Source organism: Alosa alosa, chromosome 4 (genome assembly GCF_017589495.1).
Source record: "Alosa alosa isolate M-15738 ecotype Scorff River chromosome 4, AALO_Geno_1.1, whole genome shotgun sequence".
Taxonomy (NCBI): Eukaryota; Metazoa; Chordata; class Actinopteri; order Clupeiformes; family Clupeidae; genus Alosa; species Alosa alosa.
The window spans coordinates 33,454,452-33,467,500 of record NC_063192.1 but is presented as its reverse complement, the minus strand read 5'-3'; the positions used below and the strand labels follow the sequence as shown (position 1 = coordinate 33,467,500).

General features: G+C 41.1%; 1 protein-coding gene across 2 annotated transcripts in view; it reads left to right on the top strand.

The window, feature by feature from the left end:
• The window catches only part of LOC125292783 (ankyrin repeat domain-containing protein SOWAHA), a 23,952-nt gene extending 15,711 nt beyond the window's left edge, over positions 1-8,241 (top strand). For both annotated transcript variants that reach the window (XM_048240208.1, XM_048240207.1), the window contains exons 8-13: positions 3,454-3,458; positions 3,841-3,927; positions 5,012-5,016; positions 5,297-5,370; positions 6,503-6,592; positions 6,778-8,241. In XM_048240208.1, coding sequence (XP_048096165.1) covers positions 3,454-3,458; positions 3,841-3,927; positions 5,012-5,016; positions 5,297-5,370; positions 6,503-6,592; positions 6,778-6,956 — 440 coding nt within the window. In that variant the 3' untranslated portion in view covers positions 6,957-8,241. The remainder of the gene's footprint in view (positions 1-3,453; positions 3,459-3,840; positions 3,928-5,011; positions 5,017-5,296; positions 5,371-6,502; positions 6,593-6,777) is intronic.
• Positions 8,242-13,049: the final 4,808 nt, after the last annotated feature.

Here is a 13,049-nt window from a genome sequence, read left to right as displayed (position 1 = left end):
CATTTTCCTCATTCTAAAAAAAGTATTTTAGACCCAGTGTGCTGTTTTGTTTGCATGTGGAAGTCTGTGCATATTTGAGAGTCACTAGATTCTGTTTTCTCCTACTGCTGCTGTGATGTTCCTGGGCGCTCTTTGAAGGGGGTAAGTTTGTATCTGCATGTTGTCCCTTCAATTACATTGCATGTTGGGCTGCCCCCCCTTCATAATCTAGGAAAGGAATGCTTTTGAGCCATGTAAAGTGATGTTGATGGAAGTTCTATTTGAAATGTCCCTTGCCATGGTATTATTGTGTCATGAAAGCATCAGGTGTAGTGCAATGCAAAATGCTATCTGAACCCTGCATTTCAAAGCTCTACTATCAAGAGGATTATGATCGCGATAGCCTTTTAGCCACAGCCCCCAAACAAATCCCTCCAAACCCCAAATCCTTTATTTGTCCCGTGTGTGTGTGTGTGTGTGTGCGCTCAACAGCTCTGGGCTGATGTTTGTTTCCCTTCGCCCCCCACAGACCCAGTAGGTCAGAGGTTCTCACACTTCCCAGTGTCAGACCACCTCCTAAGACGCGGTTAAGCCCTATCTCTGTGTCGCTCCACCTCCGTAAAGACACAAGCCTGCAGGCATTGAAGTGCAGGAACTTAAGCTCATATCCCAGCCACTTAGGTCTAATCTCACAGTACAGCAAACTGGGAAGGTGATCTCCCACAGGTGCTTTGATGTGCTCAACTCCTAACCCCCAACACACACACACACACACACACACACAAACCAGCACACACACACACACACACACACACACACACACACACACACACACACACACACACCATTTCCATGCCCACTAGCCAGGATAAACTCCTACCAAAAGCCGAATTCTGGGATATATGTATATTCTATACACAGCAACACTTTACTTGACTCAACATTCATACCAAACCTTTCATGAACGAGGAAGACAGAACGACGAATAAACCTCTTACCTGATCACGCCACAGTAGTCGTCATTCTGTCTTCCGCATCCATGAAAAGTTTGGTATGAATGTTGATTCATGTCTCATGAAACAGTCATGAATGCTTTATGTGCAGTTTATGACAGCTACTATGAATGTGTTATGAACTCACCCGTCAAGTAAAGGGTTACCGATATTAGAATGGAACTGTATCTAACTTACTGGCGACAACATCTGTTTTGCACTAAGGGTCAAAGGAGAGCGATAGATAGGCCTAATACAGCACAGAGATAGATCACTTAACCTGGTAAAACACTTTGATCATACAAATTTCTGGTGTCCAGTGCAACTACTATACACCATCATTTGTCCTTTGTACCCTCCAAGAGTTATCCAATTTGATGTACCCAATTTTGCTTGGCAGAGATTTACTCCTGAGTTTGGCTTCATAGTAGAGGTGACAAACTGGATCCACTTTTGTTTGGTAGACACTTACGTTGGAGTTTCTCATAAAGGCTTATAAGATAAGCTAATATACACTATGTATAATACACTAAGCTGTTCATTGTGTTGGAGGTAGTATTTCAAAAAACGACTTGAGCTCTTCAAAGTTTTAAGAAAATTACTGCAGAACTCTATACAGACCATTTTTACTAATTTTTCTATACAGACCATTATTGTTTTAATTTTTACAATTCCTAATGTTGCTATGCATTGTTAGGTTGTCATCTTGTATTACTCTGCAAGTGGGAAGACTGAGAGCTGTCTGTTGCTACACACATGTGATGACCTCACAGCTCACGAGTCTCTGTTTTTGTCTCCCCCCCGTCACTTGGTGTTGGTCGCCTGTGGACATGCCCCGCCCTACCTGTCTTCACCTGCACTTAGTTTGTAAGTAAATCATCTTCATGTCTATCTGATGGAGGGTGTTTATGTGTGTTTACATTGATGCTGCCGTGTGGAATGGAGGGTGTTTATGTGTGTTTACATTGATGCTGCCGTGTGGAATTCTTTGTGTGACAGTATGTCAGTGAGATGGAGGTATGCCAACTGCAGGTTGAGAGGTGATGGAGATGGATGGGGTATTGTAAGGGCGTTGGTGACCCTACTGGGCGCTTGTGCGATGGACGAGGACAGGAGACGCCACATCCTGCCCTGTCTCGTCCATCACCCACAGACCCCGGGAGGGCTGGTCAGATGTCCCTCAGACAGGCCAGGCAGCTAACCAATCCATCTCAGCAGTTTGACAGTGGGGACAAAAGAGGTGTACGCACTGAGGGTAGACTCCATCACACTATCATTCCATCACCATCTGTCCATTTAATGGAACAGACAAAAGGAAGAGAAGAACCTCCTCCCTTATCAGTGTGTCAGTCAAGGACAGCCATGTATGCCAGCATCTTAAACCGGCTGGACTTGACTTAGATGAACTGGGAAGATGTACTGTGCCCTAAGCGGCTTCTCATGTTCTTATGGGTCTTGTGTTTGAATTCAGTCATTCAGTCTACACATGATGATGTTATAAGACCAGTTTGTTCTATTTCGACATCAATTTCAATTTTATTTGTAAGGGACAGTGTGCAATTATAACATAAATGTTTTAAATGTTTATGCATTGCACCAGAGTTAGCCTTAGGCTAATTTACTGTACATCTGCAGTCCCACAACATAACACATGGCTGGTTCGATAATCCCATTTTACATCAGCCATGGAGCTGGTAATAAACTGAGTAACTAGTATACTCTAGTATATACTCCATCTTGTTATATTATTAAAGGCATACTCTGTGTTACATCATCTGAACAATAATAATGATAAAATACGTTGGATATTGTACAGAACTACAACCCCAAATCAGAAAAGTTGGGACGTTGTGTAAAATGCAAATAAAAACAGAATGTGATAATATAATAGTCTCGTAAACCCATATTTAGCAGCAAACAGGACATAGAAACATAGAAACATATCAAATATTTCCTTAAACATTTACAACTGTGTCCTTTTTGCAACTAATTAAGATATTTGCAGATTATTACATTCTGATTTGGGGTTGTACTTCAACTACATGGCTTTACCATGTAATACACATACTATAGTGTACTATGTGTGTGTGTGTGTCTTGGTGTAAGTACTGCATATGTATTTCTGGTTTCATAGTGCACATTTTTGAAAGTCTAATCTGAGTGTTTGAATGTTTGTATGAACATGCTTGTGCTACTGTAAGTCTAGAACTTTTCTGTTCATGTAGGTGTGCTTATCTACATCTGTGTGTGTGTGTGTGTATGTGTGTGTGTGTGTGGTGCCCCTCACACATTACCCCTCCTACCCTGTGTTGTTGACATGCTCTGACAACAGCCCGTTTGCTGGGTGTGGCTTCCATCAGAAGGTCACACCAACATCATCAATCTTCCTGGCAGCTAATCCCCCCACCACACACACACACACACACACACACACACACACACACACACACACACACACACACACACACAGAGTAGGCTGACTGGTTTGTTGTTTTGCAATTAGGCTGTCATTAGATTGCAGGAAACCATCACCCCCTCAGTCTGTCTCTCTCCCTCCATGCACAGCTGGGCACTCCCAGCCCTCTCAGCACTGGCCAATTGTACCCGACAACCAATGAGAATGGCCTTAAGCCTCCACATCTGCCCAGAATGCATCTGAGCCCAGTGTAAACCTACTGTATGTAAAATGGTGCTCCTGACCAGCATGGTGTTCTTTTACTACTGCCTGCCTTTGAAACGTAAGCCTGACCCTCACGGGTCAGTGTACTTTCCTGTGGGCAGATGGAAGTCTGTGTATGTGTGTATGTATGAAGTATACGAGTGTGTGGTATTCTGCTCTCATCTGCGTCTTTCCTTCCCAATTGGCTAGACAGCTCTGCATTGGGCAGCTAAGCATGGCAAAGAAGACATGACCAGAGCTATGGCTAATGCCGGAGCTGACATCAATTCCAGAGCTGTGAGTGGCCTGTCATAAAGTTTGTATCAATACACACATACTCTTCTTATGAGAGGAGATGCAAGGGAATTCTTAGTCAAATCACTCCTAGATTTACACACAGCTGAAATTTCAATCAGACAATTACAAGTCTTTCTCAAAATTCAACAGCTCACAATTCTAATTCACTCGTTAAGAGAAGAAATACCAATTTCTAATGTATCCATTCATTCTGTATATCGGGTACCTTGGTGGCCATTACTGCTTGCACGTTGGTGCCACAGTGAACTTGAAATGTGTTGAAATGAACTTGGGATGTCTTTAATGTCTATATGGGATGTCTATAATATACAAGACATCCCAAGTTCATTTCAACACATTTCAACCTACCTATTACATCCTACCTATGTCACAGCAAGTCTGCATAGTCATATATGTCTTAGATTAGGTGTGCAGGCACATATTGTGTGTGTGTGTGTGTGTGTGTGTGTGTGTGTGTGTGTGCACGCATGCGTATGTGTATGTGAGGTTGGTTTATGAAAATAATTAAAATCTTTGAGATTAGATTAGTAGTATCACATTTGATTACTTTAGAGATCCATTTACTTTTTGCAATGTTTTACACAATACCTACTGCATTTCTTAAAACACGATTCATGGGATCTAAACAGGTTTTTTTTGTTGTTGTTTTTCAGCATGTAAGTACATCCTGTGACATGATAATGGGCTAGTGGTAAGCTGTCCTGCGTCTGTATTGGATGGAAACAAGCATTCTCTCTCTCACACACACACACACACACACAAACACACACACACAAACACTTGGATGTATCCTATGTCTATCTATCTATCTCTATATCTATCTATCTATCTATCTATCTATCCATACCTATGCAAATATCTACAGTATGGATAGGACATACAGTCATGTGTGTTTGGATGTGTGTCTCTCAGCCCCTCTTATGCCACAGGGTAGTTGATTGGGTCAAGACCAGGTGCAGCTGTGTAAATGAGCGACTGGCTCTGTATGTCGCTACAAGACCATTTGCTCATTAATCACATATCACGTTAAACGTTTCCCCAGAATAACTCTTCCAACTAAAAGCATGGTCATTTTGCACAATTACAGGTCAATTATGAGTTCATTGCTAGATTTTGTTGCTGTAACCTGTGTTCATTTATGTCCTGTCATCTACCTCCCCTCTCTCTCTCTCTCTCTCTGCCTCCCTCTCTCTCTCTCTCTCTCTCTCTCTCTCACCATGTGCCAACTGGTCCTACGGGATGACAGGGGGTGAGTCTTTTAAGTTCTATTCCTTCCCTGATGAAGATGCCATTCGGCTTCATTTGAGTTTTATCTGCAATTTATTCATTCTCCTTTTGCATATGCTCAGGGATACACACCTCTTCACATCGCTGCCCTGCATGGCCATCGACACGTAATGGATTTGCTCGTAGGAACCTATGGTAAATTAACAGCAGTTATTCCACTGCTTGGTTGGATTTCCCATTGTCCTACGTAATTTAGAACGACCATTAACCGTATGTTATTTGCACACCTATGAAATAGATCCATTTTTTTGGCCGCATCACACTTGTATATTAATTTGCCGAACTCGTTGTGAAATTTAAATGAACTGTCACGTTGCATCCGAGCTGTAAAATGCAGACGTTCAGAACATGGCAACATTGTAGCATATGACGGAGGTGGCTTTTAGCTAGATGGATGACAGCAGGCTAAGTAAAATATCGATGTTTCAAAGCTAAAGTTCATCAGAATCTTGGGATCGCCGCTTGACAACGGAGAGATAGAACTAACGACTGGCCTTTGGCCGTAGCAACCATCCATTTAGAACTAGTAACGGCAGTTTGTCCTGCAAGTTGAGAAATTAGTTGATATGTGTCGGAAGAAATTAGTTCTACAAACAAGACAGTTTTAGCGATTAAAACGTTTAAATTGTAACAGGAAATGAACATAACGCAAGTGGCAACAGTGGAATAAGCGGGATAATGGACTCCACGGTGGTCTGTTCACAGAAGTTAATGCACTTGCGAGCATGGGCGGATTATGAACTTTCGGGCCCCTGGGCCCAGATGTATTAAGGGCCCCCTTACTTATTGTCGTATATATGTCGGAGGGGAGGTTTGGGGGTCCTCCCCCAGAAATATTTTAATTTGTTTGATGTGATTTCCTGTATTCTGGTGCATTTTGGGGATGGCCAATACGAAATTCAATCAGATTCATAGCCTACATCCTGATTTGTTTATATTGAGGCAATGATTCCATGCAAAGGCTTGGGCTTCAGGGCCCCCTGACCCCTTGGGCCCCTGGGCCTGGGCCCGGTAGGCCCGTGCAGTAATCCATCCCTGCTTGCGAGGTTTAAACTCTGCTTCGCGTCGGGGCCGTTTTACAACCTTGACCGTGTATTAACTTTGAACAGACCACCGTGTCGTCCATTATCCCTTACTTAGCATCCCGTTGCTGTATGTTAGTCATTCTGTGGGAATGTATGTAAACGCTATTCAGTGCTCATCTAAGCTTTTTTTTTTAAAAAAATTGTGTGATATCATGTGATGAACTGTCCCCTGATCCTTCTAGGGGCAAAGGACAACCTGCGTGACTACAGTGGACATTTTGCTTACTATTACATCAGCCCCAGAGACCCAGCGGAAGAGGACTCTGAGCTACGTAAGTTTGCTTGCATTCAACCACAATCACCCTCTCTGCACAATAGAACTGCATGAATAACTTCATTGTGTAATTATACTTTAAAGCAGCACATGCACAAAATTATTCTAATTAATCTAATTAATATCCTTAAATGCACCTCTACACTGAGCTGGTTGACAGGTGATTCTCTCTTTATGAATTAGACGGCCCAGAGTATCATGCAGTCCAGGTGAGTGAGCGCAAGAACAGGAAGTTGGCGTCATTATTCCACTCAAAGAAGAAGTGGGGTTCAGCAGAAGAGCTCGCCGCTATTCCTGAAGAGAGGAACACATCCCATCAGCTCATGGTCCCAGCATTCCGGCCCAGGAAGTTCTCCCGCTAACAAAGCAGCATCAACTGTCCGCATCACACATCAAGACCCCAGCACACAGACTTATTCTCACACAACAACAGATAACAATCGCCCAGGAAGTTCTCCCGCTAACAAAGCAGCATCAACTGTCCGCATAACACATCAAGACCCCAGCACACAGACTTATTCTCACACAACAACAGATAACAATCGCCTCATACATACACAGAGAATGTTTTGTTTTGCTTACACAACACAGATTTATTTGCCATTAGTATACCTGTTACCTTTAAACATGAATGCACTTACAAAGCATTATGAGTTTGTTGTATAAGCCCTGCACAACTGTTATTATGGAAGCTTGTATAGAACCACAAATGTCTTCATCAAAAGCATATGATAAATTAACAACATTTAAAATGTAATTTTGGAGGTAAAAAATGTATTACACATTATGAGACTTCATAAGGGCTTATACGAAAACATTTATACATTATAAGATTTTTACGTACAGTCATGGCTAGGTATTAATAGTTGGTTAAATAGTAAAATGATCTCAATCATTATTTCAATTTTCAGCATATTTATTTAAGCAGATAAATCCCATTGAGATTGAATTTATTTTTTTAGAGAAACCGGAGAGAACATACAAAATGACATCATAATAATCTCTTGCAGATTGTCTATTACAACACAAATTGAATAGCACGTGCCAGCGAGAAAAATAATTAAATAAATAAATCGTAAGAATATACGATCATAGGCATAGGTTGAATTTTTCTTTTTTTTTAAAAGAAACACAATTCGGAAGGATTCACAAATATTAAGGTAAAATCATATTAGATTCAGAGAAGATAACAAATAATACCATTATGATAATAATAACATACAAATTATTATCATAGTTATGAAGCAATATTTACATTATGTTTTACACAATATGATACACAATTCGTTGTGCACAATGTGATACATAATAAGGTACACAACTTCTCATACAATGGTTATGATTATATTTAGCAGACACTTTTGTCCAATTTAATATGATACACAACCTGTTATTACATGATTCTTTTCTCGCTTGACATGTCCGATATAATAGCATTGAGTTGCCATGGTAAATCAGGCCTTTTGGGTGGTTTGGCCCCATCATTGCTGCTTGCAGCTTTATGTTACGTTTTATTGGATATAAAGTGTTACACTTCCATAGCAGTTACTATTGCCTTTTAGCTGTTTAAAGGTAAACTATGCAGTATTGGCGATTTCCTTACTGTTTTCTCGGTTTTTGCTTCTTTTTCGCTGGCTCTGTCATGACGAATGTCTGAGAAACTCCATCGCTACCTTTTTTTCTAGCGGTGCCTGGCGTGTATGTGTATTTGAATGCAGTAAAGCAATTCGTTACACTCGTTATACTTCCTGACACTGAGGCCGCCGGTCCGCCGCCCACAGTTGCAAGGGTGGTTTTTCCGCCACAGGCTTAGGGGAAGCGACACGGCCACCATTCAACCCGAAAAAAGTCATTTAACCATTCCAATGACTCTGAAGCTGTTAAATGAAGGTAAATTAAGCTAAAAAACTTGCATATTAAGCTAAAAAACCTGCATAGTGTGCCTTTAAAGACCTGACCACCAGTGGTAGTCTAAGGGTGCATTCACACTAGACCGATTGGTCGGGACCCAAGTTCGTTTGGACCGATGGTTCGGTGATTTTTCCTAATGTGAACGCAGTCTACTGAACCCGGGTGCGGACCAGGGTCCGCTAGAAAACGGAGGTCTGGGGTGCAGTTCGTTGGAACTCCGCTGCAGTTCGAATGCTATCTAAAAAAAAAAAAATGTCTGTCTAGGAGCGCTTCCTGGACTCCAATTTGTTTGTTTAAGGTGCTCTTTGGATGGGAGAATGTAGATGAGAAAAACAGGGAATTCCAAGCTACTCTCAATTCTCAAAGGTTAAAAAGCCTTTATTTTATTGGCCTTTTTAGCCTACATTTAAACCTTTTTTTAAAAAACTCCGACGCGTTTCGGCAAACAAGCCAAAAACGTTTTGACTCCCTGATGAAGGCTTGTTTGCCAAAACGTGTCGGAGTTTTTTTAAAAAGGTTTAAATGTAACCAAGCCAATAAAATAAAGGCTTTTTAACCTTTGAGAACTGAGAGTGCCTTGGAATTCCCTGTTTTTCTCATTCGAATGCTATCTGTTCCAAAACCAGGAAATAAACTGCCATTTTTGAGATGTTGCCAAGCGATATTAAAGAAATATTAAAGGTGCTCTAAGCGATGCCACGTGTTTTTAGGCAAAAACATTTTATGTCACTTACTGCAAACATCACCTAACCAACCGCTAGCTGTAACGCGATCTCTGTGGACAGCCCAGGCTCCAAAAACGGCAACAAAAACAACCTGGGCAAACCTAGCCCATAAAAACATAACAAACTGTTCCAGCAAATCACAGACGAGAGGCGTGTTTAGGAGAGTTTCAATTGCACCGGAGCAGCACGGGAGGGAGGGGGAGGAAGTAGCGAGCTAGCTGTCTGTTTTGTTTGAAAGTCAACAGAAATTACGTTACCCAGCATCGCTTAGAGCACCATTAAAGAAGAAAAAAGAAGCTAGTGTTTATGACATAAACGAACCCAGGTCCGCAAACAGAAATGCAATGTGAACAGACCAGCTGGGTCAGGGCTAGGGGGGAAGTAATCACACTCAGGTACGGTCCAGTTAAACGTCATGAAAGGGGAATGCGCACTTGGAAACTTTAGTTAGCCGCTGCCGTGTTATTCTGCTCCGCTGCTCAGCGCAAGCCGCCACGCACACCAGCAGTGCCGTCATGAGTAATGAGTCTGAGAAAAGTCTGGGGATTGCCTGGGCCTGTTCTGATTCGTTCTTATTTTTCCTATTATTCTATTTTTGTAAATACATACTTTAAATACCCTTCATGGTCATTTTTCATTTCCAGTGATACAGCGCGATACACAGGAGTGTCCCCAGGGACCAAGCACTTATTTCCTGTAAAAAGCTAGTTGGTCTACATGCCCACCAAGTTTCATGAGACCCAGTGTTTCTGTGTCCCAGTAATCATTGACCAAAAATTCAGGAAGAAAAAAAGAGAGAGAGAGAGTAGGGGTGTTTGTATGGTTTATTTTTAAGCAGCTATGTGAAAGAGCTAAGTACACTGCCATGGTGACACTTTATATTCATTATATAAACCTTAAATAAAGTGATATCAGTATTTTATTACATATATTTTTTTTTAACTCAGCCAATAACGTAGGCTAATAACGTAATAAAGGTTCCCAAGGTTATTACGTTAGTCCCAAGGTTATTACGTTATTGGTTCAGAAATGAAACTTACATTATTGGCAATATTACATTACAATTATTATGTTATTGCCCATTATTACATTATTGGCTGCTATACAAGATGTTACAATGTGAAGGATTGCAGCCAATGTGTTACATGATGTGCTTAAATGCCAAGAAGTCCCATTGTATACTTAACAGGAGTTTGTTATTGATTCCAAAGCTTAGTAGCTCTCCTGATGTTATCAGCCGAGCCATTCAGTAGCATCAGTGACTTTTGTTAGCACTTGGCAGTCAGGCCAATTGTCATAATTATGCATTGGCTGGTGGTGTCACTGAGTAGTGTTTGGTCTTATCATTTATCTTAATTTGTTGTTTTTGTCTTCTAAAAGTATTACATGATAAAAAACTTATTGCAAGGGATTTGTTTCTCTTTTTGTCTTAAGCCAGAAGTGCTTCTCATATTGCTTTTTAAACACTTCCATTTTCATGTTAATATGCATTAAAGTATTTTGATACGAACAGCTTGGTGTTTTTATTCGACTCTCCTGCTCTTGAAACAGCAATGTCTCGCTAGCCTTGTCTAAAATTTTAGGCATTCACAGGAAAGATTTTACATTCCTTGTGTTAAAGATTTGCCACACTGGCTGGTCAAGAAAAATATAAATAATTTCCATTTTATTGTGAAAAGCTGCACCTTTTTGTTTATAATCTCAGTTATATGTGAAACCCCTGCCTCTTTCCCAGGCCCTTGCAATAGTTTAAATAACACAAGACCTGTATTCTCCTTGCAATCCCTCTCTGGTACTGACCTAACAGGATTACACCTCATCACATTCTCCCTTAACAGCAGAGGCCTCAACCTCTCTTGAAGTTTGCCTTCACCACAGAGAAAAGACTAAAGACCCCTCATCCCCTCATTTCTCTTCTTTTTTCACAGCTCATCTTTGATCTTGAAGGGGTTTCTTCTTTCTGAGGCCAGCAGATGGAGTAAATATGTCTCCTATTGACTTCCATACAGTTTTAGCCCTTAACACCAGCTTATCTGCCAGAGGCCAATGCATTGCATTTGTGGCTGTAGTTGTCAGAGGAGTGAGGAAGAGGCTGAGTTGTGCCCTTGCTTTTTTAGGGGGGGTTCTAGGAGGGTGGGTTGAGAGGGGGATTTTGTAATAGATACTTATCTGACTGCCCCCCAGCCCTCAAACAGAGTGGCCCTCTGTAGAGATCAGGACCCGGGGAGGCCATATTAGCTTTAATCCCATGCTTTGAGGCTTTACCCCCCTCCACCCCACCAACCATTTCAAAAAGTACCCCTCCTATACCCACCCTGCTAATCCTAGTCCCTCTGTTGCGTGTGTGTGTGTGTTGAGGGGGAGCTGCCATCTATCTATCCTTTGCTGTGTAAGAGAAGCCTGTGGTTAAACATTGGTGTTGTGTGTGTGTGTGTGTGTGGAGGGGGTGGGGGCGGTCCTGTGAGTGTTTCTGGGTGGGTGTTCAGTGTGTCAATGGCAGGCAGTTTTTAATGAAAATCAGATACACACTCTCTCTCTGAAGAGATTAGGAGCTACATTGTCCGCCTGGTTGCTCATTTCCATGAGAGCAGCTCCCCCACAGCCTTCAGCCAGCTTTGTTATCTAGGCCCTGAAAACAGTGGGCCCTTGGCTCCTGGCTTCCTTGTCACTTTTGTTTTACAAATGGCTTCCAAATGTAGATGTCATGTCCCAAATACCAAACAACAGAGAAGAGGTAGGCTTAGAGGTAGCACATTAGTAAACAAAATGCATTTTTTAATGAATTATCTCAGCATATCACTATGATATTCATCTGTATAATACCAGAGTAATAACTTTGAAAATATTCTGAATTTGTGCTTTGTATCCCAGATTGGCACACTGGCCAGTACTCAAGACTGTGTCACTGCTTAATCATCAAATTCTTTCTGTAACAAATATCCTTCAATGAACTTCTGAACTAAATTGTAAAATGCAACTGTACAATGTAAAAAACATTTTAAAACCCTAACATAATAGTGCTGTGTTCAGAACAAGCAGAACACTTAAAGGTATATATGATGATAACACATTCACTGCTGTCATTCCAGCCTTACTCAAAGACACAGTATCACTTTTATAGTTTTATAATGAGTATCAGTATATAGGTTGCTGCCCTTTGCAGAAATCAAGTAAAGCAACAATATGTTACAATTTGCCACTTTTATGTATGTTTTCATAGCAACTACCCTTGGTATGATCTTTAAATACATGTTTGATATATTGTTGTGTGAAGGGCAGATAACTTGTCCTTCCCACTCAGGACATGAAAGAAAAGTATTTGCCAAAATATCACACAATGATACCAATAGATACCATGTCCGCAGGTTTGCACAATACCAAAATATCACACAATGATACCCGGCTTGCACAATGCCAACTGGGCAGTTGATGGTGTTTGGGCGTTTTTTACTAACTTTTTAGGTGGTCAGTTTGCTAGTTTTAGACTAGAATTCCATCTTGTTATACTTTAAACTATGGCACGGTTATATGGTCTGCAATAGCTGGCACATATTCTGACATTTTGACTCAGGTCCCTGATGATGTCTACAATGTTTAAATTGTTGTCAAATGAAACAAAGGGACATCAGTGAAGAGATACAACCATGACCCTGACATTGATAGTCAAGTGAAAACATACTCACACACATGTCCATAGACACACACAGTACACACACACTTTTGAATTCACTAACAAATTCACATGCAGTTCCTAAGTAATACTTTATGAAAAGCATCTATGAACACATAATTCCAACAGGGAAGGACATTTCAGAATCT